The 24,910-nt window shown below is 43.9% G+C and overlaps 1 protein-coding gene across 3 annotated transcripts; it reads left to right on the forward strand.

The window, feature by feature from the left end:
- Positions 1–13,904: 13,904 nt before the first annotated feature.
- Positions 13,905–24,386, forward strand: GPR62 (G protein-coupled receptor 62). 3 transcript variants are annotated; one of them, XM_082214569.1, is made up of 3 exons: positions 13,941–14,634; positions 19,712–19,917; positions 22,874–24,386. In XM_082214569.1, exon 3 carries the CDS (start codon positions 22,976–22,978, stop codon positions 24,209–24,211), a length of 1,236 nt encoding a protein of 411 aa, XP_082070695.1. In that variant the 5' UTR covers positions 13,941–14,634; positions 19,712–19,917; positions 22,874–22,975; the 3' UTR covers positions 24,212–24,386. The 3 variants fall into 3 exon arrangements, with proteins under 3 accessions (XP_082070694.1, XP_082070695.1, XP_082070693.1); XM_082214568.1 differs by lacking the exon at positions 19,712–19,917 and having other exon boundaries at positions 13,905–14,634; XM_082214567.1 differs by lacking the exons at positions 13,941–14,634; positions 19,712–19,917 and adding an exon at positions 21,221–21,361.
- The last annotated feature ends 524 nt before the right edge of the window (positions 24,387–24,910 follow it).

Here is a 24,910-nt window from a genome sequence, read left to right on the forward strand (position 1 = left end):
GAGGGAAATAACAATTATGGCTCTGTCTTTTTTACCCTCTGCATGCTCGAAGCCTGAAGCAGGAAATGCTAGATTACATTCTAGGACTGCTTTTAATTTGTGTGAGTGAGTTTGTCCAAGATTGCTGAATGAAATCTCAGGCTGCATTCCCATCATGCATTTAAAGCACTCTTGATGCCACCTTAAGCAGTCGTGGCTTCCCCCAAAAGAATCCTGGGGGCTGTAGTTTCTTAAGGGTGTTGATAGTTGTTAGGAGAGCCCTAGTCCCTTCGAGAGTGTTTAACAATCCCTCTTCACAGGGATCTCTGGAAATTGCAGCTTTGTGAGGCAAATAAGGTTTCCTAACAGCTCTCGGTACCCTTAATGAACTACAGATGCCAGGTTTCTTTAGGGGGCGCCATGGCTGTTTAAAGTGGTGTCATCGTGCTTTGAATGTATCATGTGAAAGTGGCCTCAGTCTTTAAGCTGGGCTCTTAACTTTGGTTCACAAAGTCTAGTCAAAGCTCACTGTAAGGAGCAGTCGGTGAACCTCTGAAGCTGCCCCATTAGGAGTCAGTCCATTGGTCCATATAACTCAGTATTGTCTTCTTTGATTTGGCAGCTGCTCTCTAAAGTTTCGGGCAAAATTATTTCCAAGCATCAGTCATCTGGAGCTGCTAAAGGACTAAATCAGGCACCTTGTGCCATACCCCACAAGTGTCCTGAGAAAACTGGGACATCCTGTTTCTTCCCACGAGAGTACATCAGCTTTGGGCATCGGGATAATTTGCCCCCAGTGCTTTTTTCAGGGTTGCAATCTCTCATGATGCCCCCAAAGACGTTTGCATGTGAAAACATGAAAAAACCTGTGTTGTGTACTGAAGTTCTCACCCTGGGCCAGCAAGGAGATACTGTAGATAGTTCAGGTCCACATATGTAAATAAGGAATCGAAAGTGACGTTCAGTGATTGGATAGTTACAGAAAATGGTTACTGTTGCATTCTAGTGGAGCTCTATATAAGCAGGCTAGCTGAACCCTTCAGTACTGTTCTGGCCTGTGAATAAACAAGAGCTGTTTGAATCGCTGTGTCGTCTGATATGTTCACTCACAACTTAACAACCTGTGTCTTTTGGACTCGGTGATCTTGCACAGGAGTACACATGGGAAGGCGTTTATCCCAGTTCATCTACATTTTGTGTCTATCTGTTCTTTTTGATGAGGCAGCCATTTTGTTTTCTGCCACACACTTCATGGGAGCCATTTTGCCCACAGCACATCCTCGAAAATCTAAATGTGCACATTGACCCAAAGATACTAGCAACCTCTGCTTTGAAAACTAAGGGTTGTAGTCAATGTAAGTCCTACTCAGAGCTGACATGACAAACTTGGGGCATTGGATTTCAATGGGCCTACTGACTAAAGCCTAGTTGAATGCAGCTCTCAGCTTGCCTTAAAACTCCCAGCTAGGCCTCTTCCTATGGCTTCAACAACCATGCAACATGCAGAAATTAGCCACTGAGACTGCAGGGCATGGGAACCCACACGATCCCCTGCTGCTGCCACCCAATGAACCAGCTGTGGCAGGCAGAGAAGAAGAAGTCACTGAAGTTGTATCTTTAAGAGCACAGGCCTTAGCAGGTTAAACAGCATGCTAAACTGAAAGGGGTTTGGATTCCCTGCGTGTTGCTCTGTCCTTCCTTAGTTTAGAAGGCATTACCGTTTGACCAGGCATAGATGTCGCAGAAGTCAGAGCTAAAATGACAGCGGCACTTCACTGAGCGTGCGTTCTACAATCCACATCAATAGCATGACATAACAAAGCTGCCCTTTGTCCCTTTGCAACAACAAGCAGTGTCTGACAACAGCAAGTAGTCACTTGCCATTAATTGTTCTGTTCCCTCAGAAACATGTCATCACTGATCAGTCAAAGCAACATTAGTGTACCAGAACAAAACCACAGCACTCCATTAGGTCAGTCTGATATATGCACCTGTCTTCTGTTACCCAATAAAATTAGGATGTACAGTTCCCAGGATAGACTGAAGGACCGAGAGATTAAACTACCTAATTGCAAACAACAATTCTAAGGCAAACATGCTCTAGGAATCAAAGTTTGGGCATCAAACAAGCAGTTCTGTGTTCATATTCTAAAGCCTCACATTCACTGTGCAAAGCAATAACAATGCACCGTGGTCCTTCAATGCAAATGTTTGTTTTTGGTTTTTTCAGAATTTTAAATCGCTTTGCAACAAGAGACATGATAGTAGATTCTCCAGGAAGAGTGGGTTAAGAGCACACACAGTATGCTGTGGCCCCTAGAGACTAGTTTAGCTTTAGTGACAGCCCACTTCAGCAAAAATATGCAGCAGATTGAGAAGGGGTGTATGCATATAGTTGAGGCCCAATGGGGAGAGAATAAAAGATAATTGGAAAGCAAGGGACACTTGCCTATGTTAATGTGAATACAGTACATAGGATAAAACTGTTGCAGGACTATCAAACAACCTTTGGCACCTTCCTATTTTCCCAGGCATTTTAGATCAGCCATCCAGGTGTTCTGGATTAGCAATCCCATCAGCCCTAACCAGTGTGGCCAATACAGTGGTACCTCGGGTTAAGTACTTAATTTGTTCCGGAGGTCCGTGCTTAACCTGAAACTGTTCTTAACCTGAAGCACCACTTTAGCTAATGGGGCCTCCTGCTGCTGCTGCGCCACCGGAGCACGATTTCTGTTCTTAACCTGAAGCACTATTTCTGGGTTAGCAGAGTATGTAACCTGAAGCGTATGTAACCTGAGGTACCACTGTAGTCTGGACTGATGGGTCCAAAACATCAGGAAGATACCAAATTATGGGAGGTCAGTTTATATAATTTTGGGGATTTGTGTACAATTATGCTCTTTAGTTGTAGGTGCAAAGAGCTGCATGTGAGGCTTTGTTCAAACAATGTATGTCAGCAGTTCTCATCACTAGCATCCATCTATCTCGGGAGACAATGGAGGAGATGAAGGTAATTTCTCCTCTGGTCATTGCTGTGGATACATGACCCATCTGTCTGTCTCCAGGCACTGCGGCCTTCTCTCAGGGATTCCCAAACGGTGGGGCTGATGTTGCCAGCCTTTGTGTCACATTTGCAGGCATCTTTGTAATGCAAAATTGGTCTGCCAAGGGGCCTGATGCCTGAAGCAGTGCAGAGCACAGCCTTGGGGGTCCTGCCATCTTCCATTCTGTGGACATGACCAAATTGATTTTATATTTATATTTACATTTAACCACATAATAAAGTTCTGAGTGGTTTGCAATATTGATAAAAAATTAAAATCCAGCTGTCAGGCATAAAATGTATCTCTCCTACAGTGGCAACTGCTTCAGCAAAAAAGCAAACAAAATCATAGGTTGACTTGACTTTCTCCATTCTTCTTCTAAGTACCTTATTTTTCCTTTTGTCGGTGGTAATAGCTACTGTAGGTTGCCAACATCTGTGGAATAACAGTAGCAATTTGAACTTTGGGTTGCATCAATGCTTCCTGCAAGAGTTGGGAGATGAGTGATGGCTCCTGTTTTCTTGGAACATTGAAGCAGTGCTGCTTCAGAGACAGCCTGACATTTTGCAGGCCCATTATGACAGCCATTGTTGTTGCTCTGCCAAGTTCTATAATTCATATATATTTAGAAGGGAGCCTATAAACTCTCTGGTCCAATCTGTTCCCTGGATACCTTGTACCTAAAATCACCCAGGGCAGATGTTTATCTGGATTTTTCTATGGTACTGTACCCATGTCAGAGGATGAAAACCAGTATGCAGTTGTGCAGTGAGCATGTTCTAGAGTTACTGACACCTTTGACTGCACTTTTCTAATACACAGACCACTTTACTGAATTTAATTGTAACCATCCTCAGAGCAACTCTCTGCAGACCATTGATTAATATTTCTGTTTTACTATTGGGGCTTAGTCAGTATGTGCAATAGAGAGAAAGAGGCAGCTACCCAGGCAGGACAGAGCTGATCAGGCTTTAACTCATCTCTCCTAATTCCAATGCCCCAAATTATCTACTAAGTCTTGACACTTGGAAATAAGACTGGCCCATCCCACAGGGCTGTAGTAGATGTGTTGTTTTATATTCTGTAAATTGTCACGTACGTCAATATCTTCCTATGGAAATAAAATGGTAATGCTGTCATCATGCTGCAGATCACATAGCTGCCTATTGGCGGCCACACCAACAGCTTGAACACGCCCTCAGCAAGGTTTAGTGGAGGCAGGGAGGCATTCCACGTACCAATTCTCTGTGAAGCAGCTCCCCCTCTTTTAAAAGGGCTTGGCACTTGGGGTGAGCTGTGAAGGGAGGGGTAGATGTAAAGGTAAGAGGCTTTGGTCATAGTGGTTGGCAAAGCGGTAAGTAGGGTTGGTTTAGTATCCCCTATCCAACAGCAATGTAGGTGAAGTTGTGTGAGGATGTGGATGGCACTGTGGTGTAAACCACTGAGCCTCTTGGGCTTGCCAATCAGAAAGTCGGTGGTTCAAATCCGTTGCTCTGTCTCAGCTCCTGCCAATCTAGAAGTTCGAAAGCATACCAGTGCAAGTAGATAAATAGGTACTGCTGCAGCGGGAAGGTAAACAGTGTTTCCGTGCGCTCTGGCTTCCATCACAGTGTCCCATTGCGCCAGAAGCAGTTTAGTCATGCTGGCCACATGACCCGGAAAGCTGTCTGTGGACAAACACTGTCTCCCTTGGTCTGAAAGCGAGATGAGCACCCCATAGTCGCCTTTGACTAGACTGAACCATCCAGGAGTCCTTTACCTTTTTAATTATTTTTTAGGTGAAGCAGTATATAAACTACTAAGTATTATTGGGCAAGTATGAAGACCTGTTGGCTGTGGGTTGCCTGTTCATGTGAGCTACAGGCGTCCCTTTCTTCTCAGGGCATGCAAGCCTCTCTTTCTTCACTGGTTCTTATCAGTGCTGTTAGGAAGGAAGCAAGGCAGGGACTGCTACCTGCTTTCTTTAAAGCTTCTTTACTGAGGGCTTTGCAAACATTTAATTAATTGGACAAACAGAAAGGTCTGAGGAAACACTTTCTTACATGCAAATCAGTGATAATGGAAAACAAAAGGAAGTGAGCCACTGTAGACCAGTGACAGTTCTTATCTCTGACCCTTCTGATAGAGAAATTGGAAGCTTTAAAAATTAACCAGTGTTTAATCAATACATGAGCAAGAATATTGCTAGCATTTGTTACAAATGCATGCTTTTTAAGTTTGTTTATTGGTTGGAGTTTTTAACCCCGGAACTGGAACGAACAATTGATGTCACTGAGCTGAGCTCTAAGTATAGAAATATTCTGTTTGTAACTATCTGCCTGTCGATAGAAATTTCAGGTGAGTGGTCCCAGCCATGTGCCAAAGCTGGCTAGTAGCCTTAAACACTTAACAACTCAACAATTAACGATTCATTTAAAAGATCTCAAATTTAAGTGAGCATAAAGTTTACTAATAGGCCAATTAACAGCTTCCAATACTATCACATCCCAAAGTAGCTCAGAAGCGAATGACAGTACTACCTAGCAATCCTCCACACCATTTATGAGCTCCCGTTGCTCTGTCCCAGCTCCTGCCAACCTAGTAGTTCGAAAGCACACCAGTGCAAGTAGATAAATAGGTAAATGGTGTTTCTGTGTGCTCTGGCTTCTGTCATGGTATTCCGCTGCGCCAGTAGCGGTTTAGTCATGCTGGCTACGTGACCCGGAAAGCTCTCTGTGGACAAACACCAGCTCCCTCAGCCTGAAAGCAAGATGAGTGCCACAACCCCATAGTCGCCTTTGGCTGGACTTAACAGTCCAGGGGTCCTTTACCTTTACCTTTAGCATAGTACCTAAAGGCCAGAAAGCCCTCGCACAGTTTCTGATATGAAACCATTGTGAGGTGTGTTTTTTTATTACAATCAAGCAGTGTATAAATCTTATGAAATAAATAAAATTCATTTTCATTTCTCCCCTTTTAAAAGGGCTGATCACCGATGAAGAGTAAATGCTTCCCCCTCAAACTTGGAGCCAGCAGTGCCCATCATAATCTGTTCATGAGCTGTGTACTATTTACCCTGAAGAAGAGGCAGCAAGTATAGGCATCACCCCAGATACAAAAGCAAGTGTTCTTGTTGGGGTGTTATTAGATACTAGGAGAGGGTATTGGATATTATTCTGATTTCCTCATGTGTGTGAGTTCAGCAGAGTGCCATCCCTTTTGCAGCTTAAAAGGGAAGCTTAGATTGGCTAGTTTTAGCCTTTTAGTTTAAGTAACCCAGGATGCTTTAAGGTGGACGGGATTTCCCTTTTCTCCCCCATAAATCAATAATCACACAAACAGGGATGTAAAAGGTAAAAATAACATTTGCGCACTCAGAATACTTCTTGAAGAGCAACAGATACCGAAGCTTTATTCAGGCAGGCTTAAAATGGTAATTTGGTTACAAAGACATGCAGGCATCTCCCCCCGCCCCTTACACACGTGTGACCCTGTATACACGGAGCGCCAGGAAATAATTAAATAGTAACAGATTCAAACCCAGAAATGGCGAGCAAGAGCTGGAAAGTTCTCGTGGCTTGGGAGGAGACCTTCCCCGGAGCCCAAAGAAGATGTCATTGAGGGCGTAGGAAGCCCGGAAGAGACTTTAAGCACAGTGGGACTTTGTTTAGGCTGCTCAGCCTCCCCACCTAACAGCTGATGTTTGGGGGAGCAAAGCAGAAGTCGCCGTTTCCCCACATGTCTTCCAGACTCCTGCCAGCCCCAGAGCTTCAATTCAAGTTGTGGTCCTTTTTGCTACAGTATTTTTGGTGTGGAATGGAGAGAGAGCATAAGAGAAGGCATTTAAAGGGTGCTTAGAGGGTGCAATTTCACTTATGTCTGTGGGGGCCCAGAATGTAACCCCTGCTCAAGGGGGGACCTGCACTTAAGTAGCTTTAAAATGGAGTCGGAACTCAGACTGCAGGTGTTCTCACATTGCTGGCGTGTGAGAGTGGAAAAAGCAGAAAAAGGGGCAAGGAGGAGGATATATAGCTATGCCCTCTTCCTGTCAGGGCACAGTGCGAGTGTTTCTCAGAGTTCTCTCTAGCAAATTTACAGGAAAAACTCTGTGACCTTTAGTTCCTAACATGTGCCTATCTAGGAAAACAAGAATAGCTGTTTTGACTGCACTTAAATATCCCTGAGTTCTGTCCCCAGGTAGCCTGGTTAGGTGACAGCAATGGCTGTACATCACTTGAAAACATCACTGGATGATTCTCAGCTGAATGCAGAAACTGTTTGCGGGAATCTGAAGTGTTATGGAAATTCTCTCTTTAATGACTGAGTTGTGATGATGGTTTGTGTTGTTGCAGCTGTTGTGAGGGGAAGATCCATGTATGGACTCTTCTCAAACTCCTTGTCCCTATGGCCTTTGCTGTCCCTCTACCTGATCAGGGGGATCTAGTGAAGGGGTGTGCCAGGGATTCCTTACTCTTGCAAATAGAGCTCCACACTTCCACCACCACAAGGGAAACAGTAAAACATCTCCCTGTTTTTTTTTGACGACAATCCCCTCATGACAGCTGGCTATTAATCTATGAACCAATCATGAGAATAATGTTGTCACATAGATCAAATGAAACAAAGAGCCATTGCTCATTTGCTATGGTAATTCATGGAAATGTACGCACATTTAACATTTGCCTGTCACCTGGCTCTGAGTCCGAGATAAAATATACATGACAAGCTATACATATTGTAAAATTGGCAAGTATTATTTTAAGTAGGCTGGGAAGAAATTAGGGGTGCTTGAGGATTTTGACTTCTTTGAATTCTGAAGTGAAGTCCACTTGGACTAATGTGTGGATCAAAACCTAATTAACGTTCAGGCTTCAACATTCTCAGAATTTTGCAATACAGCTCTCTACTGAAAAGTAGAGGAACAGTGGAAGGAGTTGGGTATGTTTAGCCTGGTAAAGAGGACACTGAGAAGAGATATGAATGCCACCTTCAAATACAGTATCTAAAAGGCTTTCACATGGAAGATGGCGCAGGCTTGTATTCTCCTGCTCCAGAGGCTAGGAACTGAACCAATAGATTCAAATCACCAGAAAGGAGATTACGACTAAACACCAGGAAGAGCTTTCCGACAGTAAGAGCTGTTTGACAGTGGTATGGACTCCCTCGGAAGGTGGTGGACTTTCCTTCCTTGGAGGTTTTAAAGCAGAGGTTGATGGTCATCTGATTGGGATGCTTTGAGATTTCTGCATTGCAGAGTGTTGGACTAGAATCAGCAAACTTTTTCAACCATGGGCCGGTCCACTGTCCCTCAGACCTTGTGGGGGGGGGACTATATTTTGGGGGAAAATATGAATGAATTCCTATGCCCCACAAATAACCCAGAGATGTGTTTTAAATAAACGTGCACATTCTACAGTGGTACCTCGGGTTACATATGCTTCAGGTTACAGACTCCGCTAACCCAGAAATAGTGCTTCAGGTTAAGAACTTTGCTTCAGGATGAGAACAGAAATCGTGCTCCGGCGGCGCAGCAGCAGTAGGAGGCCCCATTAGCTAAAGTGGTGCTTCAGGTTAAGAACAGTTTCAGGTTAAGTACGGACCTCCGGAACGAATTAAGTACTTAACCCGAGGTACCACTGTACTCATGTAAAAACACCAGGCAGGCCCCACAAATAACCCATAGATGCATTTTAAATAAAAGGACACATTCTACTCATGTCAAAACACTCTGATTCCCGGACTGTCCGCAGGCCGAATTGAGAAGGCGATTGGGCCGCATCTGGACCCCGGGCCCTAGTTTGCCTCCCATGGGCTAGATAGCCCATTCTACAGTTATATCATTCTATGATCCAGAAAACATACTTGGAACCGATCGCCAAAAAGGTGCATGAGCATGATGCAACTCTGGCTTTGTGGGAATTACAGAGAAAAGAGAGAAATTTGAAATTAAGACTAATTCCAGAGAACGAAGGTGACAATCTCGTGGAGTTTCTAACGCAAGAGTTCGCCGACTGTTGGGAAGATCTGGAGGAAGACGAATTTAAAATCACAACAGCGTTTAGACTGGGTAAAAAGCAGAACAGAAAGACCCCGAGAGACTGTTTGATTACACTTAGATCCAAGGAAGAAAGAGACAAGATATTGAGACTACATTTTGAAAAGGCCTTGCAAATTGGAAATTCAGCTGTACAGATTTTCAAAGACATTCCTAAACATATCCTGGATTTGAGAGCCTTCTATAAGGATCTGGTTTATCTGCTAAAGAAGAATACTATACTTTTTAGGTGGGAGTTTCCACAGGGATTGTCCTTCGATTATAAGGGAAAGAAGGTGAAAATAAAGACTACTCAAGATAAAGAGAAATTTTTGGAAAGAAACCGAGAGGATTTACAGAAGGGAACTGTGGACCCACTTGCAGAACAGAGGAGAGCATTGGACATTCTGAATCTCTCATTTGGACACAAACCACCACCATCAGAGGAAGAGCAACAACTTGGAGCTGTTGGAGGAGTGCCAGAAAAATAACAAGATGGCCCTGCAATTCCTTAGTTGGAATTGTAATGGGCTCAACATGCCTTTGAGGAGACGACAAGTTTTTCATATTTTGAACAGAGAACAACTGGATTTGATATGCTTACAAGAGACCCATATAACCAGAGCTCACAGGAGATTACTTATAAATAAAAGATTAGGACAAGAATTTATATCATCAGACAAAGTTAAAAAAAGAGGAGTTGTCATATATGTAAAAGAGAAGTGGGCTCCAAAAATGATGTTTAAAGATGAACAAGGGAGATACTTGGCAGTTGAGATCCAAGTACAAGGAGAAAAATTTTGGATAGTTGGAATTTATGCACCAAATGATGGCAAAGCTGAGTTCTTTAAGAAACTTCATGAAACTTTGATGGACTATTTGGATTACAATATGATAATTATGGGAGATATGAACGGTGTGGTCTCCACTAACATGGATAAGGCACAAAGACTGACAGTTACCAAGGAAGGGAGACTTCCTAAGACTTTTTTTGAAATGATGGGAAATATGGACTTAATAGACATATGGAGAACAAGAAACCCTCTTGAGAGAGAGGGAACTTTTTTCTCTCAAGCAATGATGACCTGGACCAGAATTGATCAAATTTGGATCACTAGTGGGATGGCTCCAAAGATTAAAAAGGTAGAAATCTGCCCAAAAACCTGCTCCGACCATAATGCTGTGAAGATGGAAATGAAACTTACAACAACTGGTCAATTTAGATGGAGAATGAATGACAGCCTCTTTCGAGATAATGAGATCCTCATGAAGGCCCAAAAAACTTTAAAGGACTATTTTGACATAAACTTAAGGGCCGATGTCGAGAAAAGAGTGATCTGGGACGCAAGCAAAGCTGTGATGCGAGGTTTCCTGATTCAACAAAACTCAATAAAGAGGAAGAAACAGAATGAGAAGAAGGAAAAGATTTTGGAAAAGATAAAGGAAGGAGAGAAAAAATTAAGAGTAAAACCAAAGTCCCAGGAGATATTAAGAGAGATTAAGTTATATCAAGTACAATATATGGAATTGATGAACCAACAGATTGAATGGAAAATAAAGCAAATGAAACAAAAGACATTTGAATCGGCAGATAAATGTGGTAAACTTTTGGCATGGCAACTGAAGAAAAGGCAGAAATTAAATACAGTCACAAGTTTAGAAGTGGATGGAAAGAATATATCTAAACCTAATGAAATTAGAAATTGCTTTTTAAGTTATTTTAAAAAACTCTATATTCAAGGACCGCAAAATGAAGAAGATATAGACAAATTCCTTGACAAATATGGATTACAAAAAATCTCTCATCAGAGTAAGATGGATCTGAATCAGAGAATATCAGAACAAGAGATAGAGGCTGCCATTCAGAAAATGCAATTGGGCAAATCTCCAGGACCAGATGGACTGACTTCTAGATATTACAAATCTTTGAAGGAGTGGTTGATTCAACCGTTAAAAGAAGTCTGTAATGAGATTTTAGAGGGAAAAAAGGCACCTGAATCGTGGAAAGAAGCGTATATTTCACTCATACCAAAGACAGAGACTGAAAAGACTCAACTTAAGAACTACCGCCCAATATCATTACTTAATGTGGATTACAAAATTTTTGCAGACATTTTGGCAAAAAGATTTAAAAGAGTGTTGATGGAGAAGATTCATAAGGACCAAGCAGGCTTTCTCCCAAAAAGACATCTATCAGACAATGTAAGGAATATAATAGATATTTTGGAAAAACTAGAAGTGAATATAAATACTAAAGCAGTACTGATTTTTGTGGACGCGGAGAAAGCCTTCGACAATATTTCTTGGAGTTTTATGATAAAGAATCTTCAGGGGATGGGGGTAGGCCAAGGTTTTGAGAATGGTTTGGGTGCAATATACTCTGAACAAAAAGCTAAGTTGATTGTAAACAATGTAATAACTGAGGAACTTAAGATAGAAAAAGGAACACGACAGGGGTGCCCAATTTCCCCATTGCTCTTTATTTCTGTCCTGGAGGTGTTGCTGAATATGATTAGAAATGACCAGCAGGTTAAAGGTGTACAGGTCGGAGCTAAACATTACAAGCTAAGAGCATTTGCAGACGACTTAGTATTGACTTTGCAAGAGCCAAACACTAGTACGAAAAAGGTGTTAGAAATAATCCAACAGTTTGGCCAGGTAGCTGGATTTAAGTTGAATAAACAAAAAACTAAAGTGCTAGGAAAAAATTTAACAGATATGGAGAAGGAGAAATTTCAAGAGGAGACAGGGTTGACAGTGGTCAAGAAGGTGAAATATCTAGGGGTTTATTTGACAACTAAAAATTTGAATTTGTACAAGGATAACTACGAAAAATGCTGGTCAGAAATCAAAAAAGATCTAGAAATATGGTCAAATTTGAAATTGTCAATGTTAGGCCGAATTGCAGTGATTAAGATGAACGTATTGCCTAGAATGTTATTTTTGTTTCAGACCTTGCAGATTCTTGACAAGATGGAATGTTTTAAGAGGTGGCAGAAAGATATTTCGAAGTTTGTCTGGCAGGGCAAAAAACCCAGAATCAAATTTAAAATATTAACAGACGCTAAAGAAAGAGGGGGCTTTGCCCTGCCGGATTTGAAACTGTACTATGAGGCAGCAGCGTTTTGCTGGCTGAAAGAGTGGATGCTCCTCGAAAACACAGACATTTTGGATCTGGAAGGCTTTAATAATGCATTTGGTTGGCACGCATATTTATGGTATGACAAAATTAAGCTGCATAGCGCCTTTAAAAATCATATTGTTAGAAAAGCATTGTATAATGTTTGGATAAGGTACAAAGATCTGTTGGAAAACAAAACCCCTAGATGGGTGTCTCCAGTGGAAGCTAAAGCAGTGAAGAAACTCAATATGGAGGTCGGATGGCCAAAATATTGGGAAATCTTGGAACAGGAGGGAGACAAAGTGAGATTGCAAAGTTATGAGAAAATGAAACATAAAGTACAAAATTGGCTTCAATATCATCAAATAATGGAGTTTTTCAAACAGGATAGGAAAATTGGCTTTCAGGTGGAAAAATCAAAATTAGAGACTGAATTGTTAGAACCCAATACTAAGAACTTATCAAGAATGTATAACTTGCTGCTGAAATGGAATACACAAGATGAAACGGTTAAATCGGCTGTGATTAAATGGGCACAGGACATTGGTCATAACATTATGTCTGCTGACTGGGAATGGTTATGGAACACTGGTATTAAATTTACGGCATGTAATGCCTTAAAGGAAAACATTATGAAAATGGTTTACAGGTGGTACATGACCCCAGTCAAGCTGGCAAAAATTTATCATTTGCCTGATAATAAGTGTTGGAAATGTAAAGAGACTGAAGGCACCTTTTATCACCTTTGGTGGACATGCCCGAAGATTAAGGCCTTCTGGGAAATGATCTATAATGAAATGAAAAAGGTACTTAAATGTACTTTCTTGAAAAAAACCAGAGGCCTTCCTCTTGGGCATTGCCGGCCATTTGGTGTCAAAAAGGGATAGAACTTTTTTTATGTATGCTACAACAGCAGCAAGAATACTCATCGCAAAGTATTGGAAGACACAAGATCTACCCACTCTGGAAGAATGGCAGACGAAGGTGATGGACTATATGACATTGGCTGAGATGACAGGCAGAATCCGTGACCAGGGAAAGGAGACGGCGGAAGAAGAATGGAGAAAATTCAAAAGTTATCTTAAGGACCATTATAAACTTGATGAATGTTAGAATGTTGTGGTTTTCAGGAGTAAAGGGATACAGTGATATAAGGTCAGAATAAAGAAAAGACTAAGATGACAGAAGGTGGAAAGGAACAATTGGGAGTTGCTATAAAATTTTGGACATCGGGATGCAGAAAGGGGGGGTATGGGGGAGTCCCGGAAAAGAGGTTTATGAAAAAATGTTATGAAGTTATACGTGTTTGTATGTCTTTTTAAGTGTTTGTTTGTTCTTAAAAAATTCTGTAAAACCAATAAAAATTTTATATATAAAAAAAGAAACACATAAAAAACGGTATTTTAGGATAAAATACATTTATGAATGCTTACATACATTGAGATAAAGTGCAATCGTAAATGTGTATTTTGTGATGAAATTCATGTAGAAGTACTTAAATATGAATTTCCCTGCATGTTTTAATTTTTTTAAAAAAATCATATTAATGTGGAAATGGGACAGGATGAATGAACATGTGCAAAATCTACATCGATTGGAAAGAGACTGCTTCATCTTTTCCTAGTAAAAAAAAACCCCTGCGCTTGGTAACACAGGCCTCAGTGAACTAGCAGGGAGCTGTCTTTGCTCTGCTTTCACTGCAGGGGGAAAAACCACACACACCTCTGCATCATGCTTCTCTTTTTACCCCTTAGGTACGGCTTGTACAATCTGAATGGAATGGCCTGGCACAATTATCCTCCTTGCAGAGCTGAAAATTCCAGAGGTTCAGCAGCCTCGGAACACCCATTTCCTACAACAGTGTGTCCTGGGTCACTCAAGCCTATGTATCTCTGTGGGGGGAGGTGCTTAGGACCCAGTAGAATTCTCTCTGAATGACAGACAGTGCTTTAAAAGGCCAGGCAAAGCCCAGATGTGACAGCCTCTGCCATCCACAGCGAAACAGCAGTCACTACTGCAGCAACAGCAGCAGCCTCCCAGCCCCATTCCAGGTGCGGAGAATTCAACAGCAGCAACCCCTTCCTAGGGATTTTGTGCATCTCCTCTTCCTAGTCTTGGGCTACCTCCAGGGTGCAATAATTGCCTTGCTTAAGCTGTCTTCTCCCTGCAGCAGGAAAGGACTTTGATTCCACAAACAAAGCAGATCATTGTAAACAGGACAATAGTCCTTGTTCCCCCCGTTCATGGAGCTGGTACGAAAGCCAGCGGAGCATCACCGGTTTGCTGTCTAGGAAAATGGACATCACAGCAGAGCATGGAAAACTGATAAGCCTGTCAGCTCCTGAGAAGGAGGGGTTAGATCTGAAGCCGCTACTCCTGCCCTTGCTGGGAAGTTATGAATAACTCGCTGCTCTGGAGGAGACAGAAGTCAGAGATGCTGCTGGCCAGTGAAGGACCATCAGCCTCACTCGACTTAGGTGAGTGGCTTCTTTGTGGGTCCTTCTGGGGAGGATGTAGGTCTGAGACAGCATTGGGGCAAAGGCACATACCTCATCTGGTAAGGAGAAGTGCAATGGCAGATCATCTGCTCTGCATGCAGAAGGTCACCTGTTCAATTCCCAGTATGCCTGAAATCCTGGAGAGCTGCTGCCAGTTAGTGCAGGCAAAATTGAGCCAGTTGGACCAGAGGTCTGACTCGGTTTATGGCAGTTTCCTATGTTCCTCAGCAATACAAGCCCCCTCCACTGAACGGGCTCCCTGGACCTTTTGACGGAAATAGCTTCCTTCATCTTGTCCAGTTTCGTATCTGCAATGAATTGGGTGTGACATTCCAGAAGGGGTAGGGAAATCTAGAAATACCCTGGTAATAAGGCACAAGCAAAACCTTTGCTTGAAATGCTAGGTCAAAATTGGCTCACCTGCATTCAAGGAGAGAGAGTAGAAACTGAAATGAGTGCAAAGAAGAAAAGCTGCTCAAGGGGAGAAATGGAAAGAACTGCCTTACCTTGGTGGAAAGGAGTTTGCAGTCTAAAATGACAATTCAGTAGTTGATACAGCAGCGAGGAATAAAGGGTATAAATGATATATAAGCCCTATAAACTGCCAAGTGGTAGTAAAAGGAAGGTTTCTGATAGAAGCACCTTCCTGCTTTCAAAACTGGTGAAATCAATTATGGAAGTGATTTTTCAAGTTAGTTTGTTGGCTTGCTTCAGATTTTTATTTATTTATACCCCCCCAACTTTCCTACATGCTTTCTACAAAGCTGTTTCATCCCCCTTCCTTGCAACCTGTTTTACAATTTATTTTATTGTAGGTCACTATTTGCACTTGCTTGATCTTTGTGGATCACCCCATTGTCTTATCTTACGGACCCCATATGGGAGGTTGCTTCAGAGGTTTCCAGATTATAATGCAATATATGCAGACAATGAGGAGAACTCATGAGGATAGCCACCAAGCGTCTCCAAAGCAGTTGTTTTTCAGCTTAAACATTGGAGCATGCCCTCTTGAAGATTCAAGACCATTCCATTCCTCCACCCATCCAGTCCCCACAACAGCCAGTAACTATTCTGTTGTTACTGAACGTAGCACTCATTGGGTTGTTTTTGGGGTTCCCATCGTTAGAGTGTTTGCCCTAAAAATGTTTTTGTACTTTTGTTAGCCTTGGAGCCCTCTCAAGCCTCTTGGTGCTTCCCTCTTGTGTGTGTAGACGGTGCCATTTTGGCAACACAAGCAGCAGCGCTCAGAGCCTGAACATCAGAAATGGAGGGAACAATTTTAAAATCAAACCTGAACACTGATCCCATTTCAGCTTATGTGGGCATGCCAAAGAACGCTCTAACACTTCAGCATTTGCCTCTTAAACATTTGAGTGAGAGCACTATCTGAAAGTGCACTGGTGGTCCCAAGCCACAGTTTAACCAACCCTTCTCTAAGGTCCCCTTCACACCTGCAGCTTAAGAACCACCCCCACATGATGCACTCTGGTGTCTTAGAAGAGCATGTTATGGGAATAATGCAAGTACATGGGTTGGGGCAATTGGGTGAGTCCCTCAATGTGTTTGCATTATTCACACATCTCCCCCTGCCCCACTGCAGTTTGGGATTGCTTCATGCAGAAGTGGCTTCCAAACTGCTGGACTTGTAGCATTGTAAGGGACCCCAAAGGCCATGTAGTAAAGGGGTTTAAATAGATACTGGAAGAATGGCCCTCGACCACCAGCTCCAAACACTTTCCTGCTAGAGTCATTCATTTGACGGATGCTGTGGAGGTGGCCCTCAACAGAAGAGGAACAACTCACATCTGAGTGTCTCGTCAGCACTGAAATTTATACCACAGGAGAATATAGTCCTCAATAAACTTATCCCAAAGGCAGTATTCTGCGGGACAGATTGCAGAGTTTGGGACTTGCCTTACCAATGAAACAATGTGAGACACTTGCATCAGGCCGTACAAATTCAAAAAATTGCCTTCTGACCTCTATCTTTCTGTATTGTTAGAAAGAGAAGGGTTGATAACAGCAACCAATGTGCTTTATATTGAACACATCTGCCTGAATGATTTGGTATAGGAGATGTGTCCTTTCTGCAAGGGTGAATGGTGAGGGATGGCAGGCCTTGCAAGCCACTCTCCTTTAGGGAGGGGAAAACTGCCCCTGCAACATCTGAGATGGTCTCAAGCCAATCCTGTCTCACAGATCACACTCTCCCGCTCTGTGTGCTCTGTGCCAGGCACTGGCTGCTCTTGTGTTGTCACAGGATCATCAAGGGCCAGAGGCAGATTTACAAGTATGTGCAGAATTAGGGCCTAGTATGACTGAGTACCCCCCAAAGTTACTAGTATACCTTGTTAACTGAGAGGGTACCTTTGAAATTTGACTTTGCTGAATTCTATACCCTCTGATGAAAATAGGGGCATCCTATTCCATTATTATTATTATTATTATTATTATTATTATTATTATTATTATCCCGCCCATTTGACTGGGTTGCCACAGCTACTCTGGGAAGCTACCAACATATATAAAAATATAACAAAACTTTAAATATTAAGAAACTTTCTTATACAGGGCTTCCTTCTAAAGATGTCTTCTAAATGTTGTATAGGTACTTATCCTCTTGGCTCGGGGGTTGCCTAACTCCATACCTTCCAACATTTCTCCAGTGAAAATAGGGACGTCCTAAGGAAAAGCAAGACATTCTGGGATCAAATCAGAAACAGGGACGGCTTCTGTAAATCCGGGACTGTCCCTGGAAAATAGGGACACTTGGAGGGCCTGGAATTCCAGCCTTTTAGTTGCGTTATTTCCACTTTTCATTTATCCTACTTCTTGTTTCAAGCCAGGAAGCACTGGTCCATTAGGGCAACCAGCGTTGAGTCCTACCAAGCAAAATGTCAAGCAATTTTTTTAAGAAGCCCCCCCCCCTGCCTATCTCAAAGCCATAGCCTTTCCTATCCCATACATCCTTCCATCATAATCTAAAGAGGTTCGGGGAGAAATTTCCATCAATCTCCCATTCTCTGACCGACCAGTTACCTCCCTCCCAGCTTTGGGTTGAGCCAAGCATTTGTCACCACCACCATTTAGTTTGTTTGTTAACTAGGAGCTTGTTAACTAGGCTGATTCTGAGCAAAGGAGAAAGATGACGATGACGGCAGCATGGCTACAAAAGCAGAAGCAGAAGCTGCTGGCCTGCCTTGCAGAGAAGTTGCTGGGATGGTCTTGTCGCTGGGGTGAAGCCCAATATATCTAGAGCCCTCTTCAGCAAGTGTTGAGTTGCCCAGGCAACTCAATCTAAAGAGGAATCTTCCGCCACTGTTATTGCTAGGCAGGGGAGAGAACTGTTTTGCTGGATCAGCAGACTATGAACCATTTCACACTAACCTTGCCTGTCTGGGAGAGAGAAAGAACAATGTTTGGTCTCCTCCGGGCTCTGTGCATGTATGTGTGCGCATGGATAGATGAGAGTGTGGCACTGGGCATGCCTGTGTATGAATAAATGCAGTTCTAGGTATGCTAGAATACATACAGGTCAGTGGAGGGGGGAGGATGCATGTCACTTACAGAGTAAGCCAGTGCGCCTCTGTGTACATGTTGTTAAAGACTGTGCTGTGGCTATGTTTTTGTAAGATAAGAGTATGGTGGCCAGGAGAGTGTTAATGAAGCTAGAAGATGCCTTACTAGACCCAGCAAAATTGCTAGGTGCAGTTGTATTTTTAGGGAGATTGGCTGAGTCCTCTCAAAAGCTTGCCTTCTGAATGGCTGGAAAGATCTGAAGGGGATGTGAATATGACACTATTGATCGATATGAAATTGGCCGTGTATTATTCAGGCAACATGGTCCTGTTTAATCCAAACATGTCTATTAGTTCTTTTCAAGACAAGGGAAATCCCAGGTTGACTTTTAAGTACTAATATTTTTAGTTAAAAACAGCAGTGGCGCTAGGGAGGGATCCTCCCCAGCCCACCCACCACCCAGTGTGATTTTTCCCAATCAAAATCCCTCCTCTCCAATAGAAAGAAGCATATGGTGTGTGACTCCACAATTTTTAATTGAATGCAAACGTTCAGGACAAATTCATGGAGGATAAGGTTATAGAGGGCTGCATTCTGCATCTGCTGTTGGAGAGTGTATGCCTCTGAATACCAATTGCTAGGGATCACAAGTGTAGAGAGTGCTGTTGCACTGAGATCCTGCTTGTGAGCTCCTCATAGGCATCTGATTGGTCACTGTGATACTGTAACGAGATCCTGGACTAGATGGACCTTTGGCCTGGCTGAGCAGAGCTCCTCATATGTCCTTAGGTGGAGCCCAAATCAAGAATTGGGACCTGAACAAAATGTTGTCATCGCTTATTAAGCCTCAGGCCATCCCAAACCATCTTTCCATGCCACAGGGAAGATGTTCCTTAGAAGTGTCCTAGCAACATTTCTGTCTTAATGTTTTGCCATGCTTTCAGGCATGGTGTCCCATGGTGTCCCATTACTTTGCACTGGGGACAAATAAAGAGCCTGCATTAGTATAGCCCTGTACCACAAAATCATCTTTGGGTCATCCCGTATCAATCATATGACCATAGCTCTGGGAGACTCACCTCCACACAAACAGAGGGTGGGATAAATCGATGGGGCCATCTGTAAAGGCAGTGGTAGACTTTGGGTTCTCAAATTTCAGTGGTGCCCTGTGCAGTGCTGAAATTTGGTACTCCCCTGCCTCTCGTGCTCCATTTTACAGCATTGTTTCCCTGCAGCAAGGCGCCCAGTACAACTGCACTGATGGCTCTACCCTAAATCCACCTCTGCTAATGGCTAAAGCTTTCATTGTTATTGTTTACTGCAGCAGACTTGGCAGCTAATTTATACGTTACCAGAACAGTTGGAGGTTCCTTCCTCACGGGTGGAATTATCCATGCTGCTCTGGTAATGTGGGTCAGGTGAATAATGATACAGTTCTTTCCTCTACCAGCATTGATCTGCTCCTGGGGGTTGACAATGCTGGCTTGGAAAGAAAGCATGTCATTTCCCCCAAACTGTCCTTGCTTCTTTCTTCCAGATGATTCGAGAGTGGCATGGAATTCAACATGCAGAAGCAGGGCTGGCCTGACCCATTTTGCCACCTGAAAAACGTCAAGATGGAGCCCCCTCACATTCCATATACAAAAGCAAACCAGGCTGGTGATTGAATCTGACTTTAGCACTGGTGATGGGACAGTGTCTTCCACTGCACCTGAGGGCAGCAGAATAGCTTAGGGGTGCAGGGTATGTGTCACACACCACTCTCTCCTCCAAGCTCCGCCACCTGAGGCGACTGCCTCACTCTGCTTAATGGTAGGGCTAGACGTGTGTGGAAGGCACTCCCATGCTCCCCTAGAACTGGCCTAATCTTGAATGCTAACATTGTGTTTAGCCCTCAGCTTGGATTTCAAACATAGTACCTCATCACAGTCCTGCCAACCTAGCAGTTCGAAAGCACGTCAAAGTGCAAGTAGATAAATAGGTACTGCTCTGACGGGAAGGTAAATGGCGTTTCCGTGCGCTGTTCTGGTTTGCCAGAAGGGGCTTAGTCATGCTGGCCACATGACCCGGAAGCTGTACGCCGGCTCCCTCGGCCAGTAAAGCGAAATGAGCGCCGCAACCCCAGAGTCAGCCACGACTGGACCTAATGGTCAGGGGTCCCCTTACCTTTACCTTTTTACCTCATCACAGGGTGGTGGGGGAGGGGACTGAATGAGAGAATATCTGTAAAAGTATTACACCCTCCCCAAAAAGTGACAGAAACAATAGAGGGTAGCACCAATGGCAGGAAGATTGACCTGACTTCCAGAGGTTTAGCTTGGCATCAGCCAAGTAGTCTAGGATAAATGAGGTTAAACTATAAAATCATTGCAAGCCTCTTCCTTAATGAGGTAGACACTGCAACTTTCAATATGTTGTTTCTTATGCTAGTTTGATAGGTTTTTTGTTTGTTTGTTTGTTTGTTTGTTTTGCTGACTTTACTGGATTAAAGTGTGGTCACTTCCAGGATTAGTTACTCTAGAGGTGGGAATGAAGCCTCTCTCATTTTATTTCTTATTGATGGTGGATAGTGTGGGGTGCCTGGTGAATACTCCTACTGGACACTGAAAAGGGAATATTCAAGGATGAAGTCTAAAGCTTGTTTCTAAAAAACTACTGGAATGAGGTATACACACACACAGAGAGAGAGAGAGACACTATTCAGAGTAACAGCACTGACAGTTTTGACTGAAAATGATTCTAGGTTGAGATAAGCCATCCTCAACATTCTTAAGAGGGCACGCACGCACACACACACACACTGCTTATTCTACCAGAAAGTGCCAGAGTCCAGGAAGATAGAGCTCATAGCAACCAATGAGGAACTTACTCTACCCACTAAGATGATGTCACTGTGTGCAGAAGAACCACCGCTGCCTGTTCCCAAGAATGACCCTGATAAGGTGTCTCCTGGGAGCATTTCCTTTCTTTCCTGAGGGGGAAATCAGCCCAGGGTGATTTAATACCTCCCGGATCAATTTCTGCTCCTGTGTAAGCAGTGATTTCATAATGCAGGCTTGTTAGGTTTCATTTTCTTTGCCCTGCATATAAAGGGGCTGGTCTTGCCCCTGTGGAAGTCAATGGCAAACTCTTCCTGACGTCACATTCTCAGAATAAGGAGCTCTTGACTGGACCAAAATGTGAAGGGGTAGGAATTTTTTATTGGCTCTGTTAGATTAGCTGCAGGATCCAGCAGTTATCTGTATTCAGTTGAGGAAAGTTTTCCCAGGTTGCCATGGCTCTTCAGGTTCTTGAGATCTCACCTGAGGAGATTCCATCATCCACTTCAAAAATCTGCTAGCCTGTTAATCTGAAATTTGATTTCTGGATACGCTTATGGGTTTTGTTGGGTTTTGTCAACTGCAAGAAGAAAATTGCTCAAGTAAACAAAATTAGAAATATATTGAGGCTGTGGCCTTGTCATGACCCTTCCTGTGCCAGCCCAAATAAATGTTTGCAGGAAAAAAGTTAGAAGCTAGCTCAGCTACCTGAATACCACCTTGCGTCTTATTTACTGATGCCCCTCAAGGCCTTAACCTAGGGCTCATCGGAGAATGTGGTTATAATTGTGCTGCCATATTTTGAAAGTACCACACATACCAACCAGAGCAAGAACTTCCTGATGGTGCAAACTGTTCAGCCGTGAAGCAGACAGTCTCAGACCATAGTGGGCTCTCCTTTATTAGAGGTTTGTAAGCTGAGGCCACATACATTGCAGGAGGGGACTTCCTACTTTGCCAGAAGGTTGAAGTAGGCAGTAGTGTCCCATGAGCTGGGGTAAGGTGAAACCTCAGAGCTGCTCACCTGTCATCAGCATCACTGCCACTCAGAGGCATAGCATGGGCGGGGCTGGGGGAGCTGCTGCCCTGGGCATATGACAGGCCCCCTTATCAAGGCAGGGAAGGAAGCCACACCCAAGCTGGGCCTTCAGGGCAGGGGTGGTAGCAGCACCTTTTGCTCATGGCCATTGGACCAGCCAAGAGGGGGAGGGTGTTACTGTCGCTACCCCATCATGCCTCTCCCTCCTCTGTTTAGCTCCTCATGTGATGTCCCAGGACTGACATGCCAGAGCTCCACTCTTGGATCAGGCCTGACCCAGGGCAGGAGAGGAGAGGCAGCTGCAGCATCACTATGTTTTTCCTCTGCTGGGCTCCAGTGTGTGAGGGAGCTGCACTGCAGTCCAGCACCACCAGATTGTCCAGTCCACCAGCAAACTATGCTACACCACTGAGGAGCAACTGCAGTCACCTCAATTACCTTTTAACAGGATGGATAAAGTCACAGTTGATTATTATAGCAATGAGCACCCCAGAGCTCCAATAATGGGAGGGGGAGTTAGGGGGCCCTTAACAACATCTGCATGCCCAACACCATCTACCCAAAATTATGCCCCCTATAGTTTTCCAAAACAGCAACTGACGGGGCTTCCCCCTCTGACCTCCTAGCATTTAAACCACTGGAACACGCTCACCTAGTTCATTGTGTGTCCTACTGAATTGTGTCTCATCCCTATCCCATTATAGTCAATGTGTTCATTTTGTGTTCCAGTATTGCATGTGCAGTGGTTGGTTCCCTCAAGCTACTTTGTCTCCCATTCGATTCTGGCAGCACATTCTGTTCTAGTCATTCCCATGTCACCAAGATTTGTTGTTCTCCACAGGGATCAAGAACTACCAGGAAGGAAGATGGTGGCAGTGACATATACTCTGAACATCCACTGGTACTTCTTGCTGCTAAGACACAGGTCACTTTGAACTAGACCATGGGGACAATGGTAAACAAAACTAGGATCAACTCTACCCAGGGTTTCGATGCCTTCTCTTCACTTGGAGTGTCCCAGTTTCAGGAGGCCATTGGCATTTTCTTCATGGTCATGCTGAGTGTCATTGCTTTGGTTGCCAACACAGCAGTTATGGTAGTCATCCTCAAGACGCCTTTGCTGAGGAAGTTCATCTTTGTCTGCCACCTCTGCCTAGTAGATCTGCTGTCTGCCATTTTTGTCATGCCGCTGGGGATCATATCCAGCTCCACCTGCTTCAACAGGGTATTGTACAGCATCGCCGAATGCCAGACTCTGATCTTCCTGAATGTTTGTTTTATCAGTGCCTCCATCTTCACCATCTCAGTCATCAGCATCGAGCGCTACTACTACATTGTCCACCCCATGAGGTATGAAGTCAAGATGACCACTGGGCTCGCAATTACCGTTGTGGCTTTCATCTGGGTTAAGTCCATCCTTGTAGCTGCTTTGGCACTCGTGGGTTGGCCCCAAGTCGACGGGGCCAGCAGTGCCAGCAAGTGTACTGTGTACTGGAGCCCAGGTGCCCACAAGAGGATCTTTGTGATCATCTTCAGCACTCTCTGCTTCATAGTGCCCACCTTAATCATCTTTGCGGTCTATGGCAGCATCTACAAAGTGGCCCGGATTGCATCCTTGCAGCATGCTCCTGTTCCATCCTGGACTGCCACACCAAGACCAAGATCAGACTCCATTCACAGCCAAGTCACTATAATCACAACCAGGAATGCACCTCCCAGGCTGTCACCAGAACGCTTGTTTGGTGGGAATAAAGCTGCCCTCACCTTGGTCCTGATTGTAGGTCAGTTCCTCTGCTGCTGGCTTCCATTCTTCTCCTTCCACCTCCACTGCTCCATCAACTCTGTCTTGACCATCCCCAATTATGGTGAGATTATTGTGACCTGGCTTGCCTATTCCTCCTTTGCTATCAACCCTTTTTTCTATGGGCTGCTGAACCGTCAAATCAGGGAAGAGCTGTCCAAACTGGGGCGACACTGCCTCAGCAAGCCCCTGAGCCAAGAGCTGTGCATCTCCAGTCCAGAAGGGTCCATCCATGAGAATTTCCTCCAGTTCCTGCAGAGGACCAGTTGCACAACAGAGACCCGTTCTACGTACGTGAATTCCAGCCCTAGGAACACTTTGGACCAGACTACAATGGGGTTCCGGATCCCAGGACAGATCCCAGAAGAAACCAACTGACGAAAGACCAGTGCTTTCAAGTCACTTCAGCCATCTCTTTCCACCTGCCTTTTAAGTTAAGAGGGGAAGAACAGAAGGTTCAGTGCGCTGAAAGACCTGACCAAGCCTCCTTTAGGGAGGAATCTGAAATTGAACAATTGATTTTCTCTCTGAGAATAAATGTGATTAAACGGGTTGTTTGCTCATAGCTGCAACTGGTGGGATCAGAGCCAGGTGTACCATTAGGCTACTGTTGGCATCCACCTGGGGGAAGGGGGGGCACTGTGAAGCAGAGCACTCTCAACTATATTTGCAGACAGTAAGAGATAATATTGGAAGTGGAGGCCTTTCCACACTACCCCTCTCCAAAAGTGCTTGTTGGTGTAAGTGTTAAAATACTGGCTGGGCCAATAGTGCTATTTCTCCCCAACCATCGGGAAAGGGCAGGTTTAGTTTTGTCATGGATGGATAGTGAAGGCCGTGGTAATTTATTTATTTTTAAAAATGTGAACTCCAGTGCTGGAGAGCATTCCAGCACAACCTCCAAAAGTAATTGGAAATGGTGGGGTGCTTTTAAACCCTCCAAAATGGCATGGATAGGGAAGGAGGGATGTGGCATTTATCCTACACCACTGATACTAGAGCAGTTTGTTTGCACTGTGGCTGATGGGAGTTGTAGTCCTTATCAGCTGGAGGGCACCAAGTTAAGGAGAGCTGTAA

Source organism: Podarcis vaucheri (assembly GCF_965113315.1).
Source record: "Podarcis vaucheri genome assembly, chromosome: 2".
Lineage (NCBI taxonomy): Eukaryota > Metazoa > Chordata > Lepidosauria > Squamata > Lacertidae > Podarcis > Podarcis vaucheri.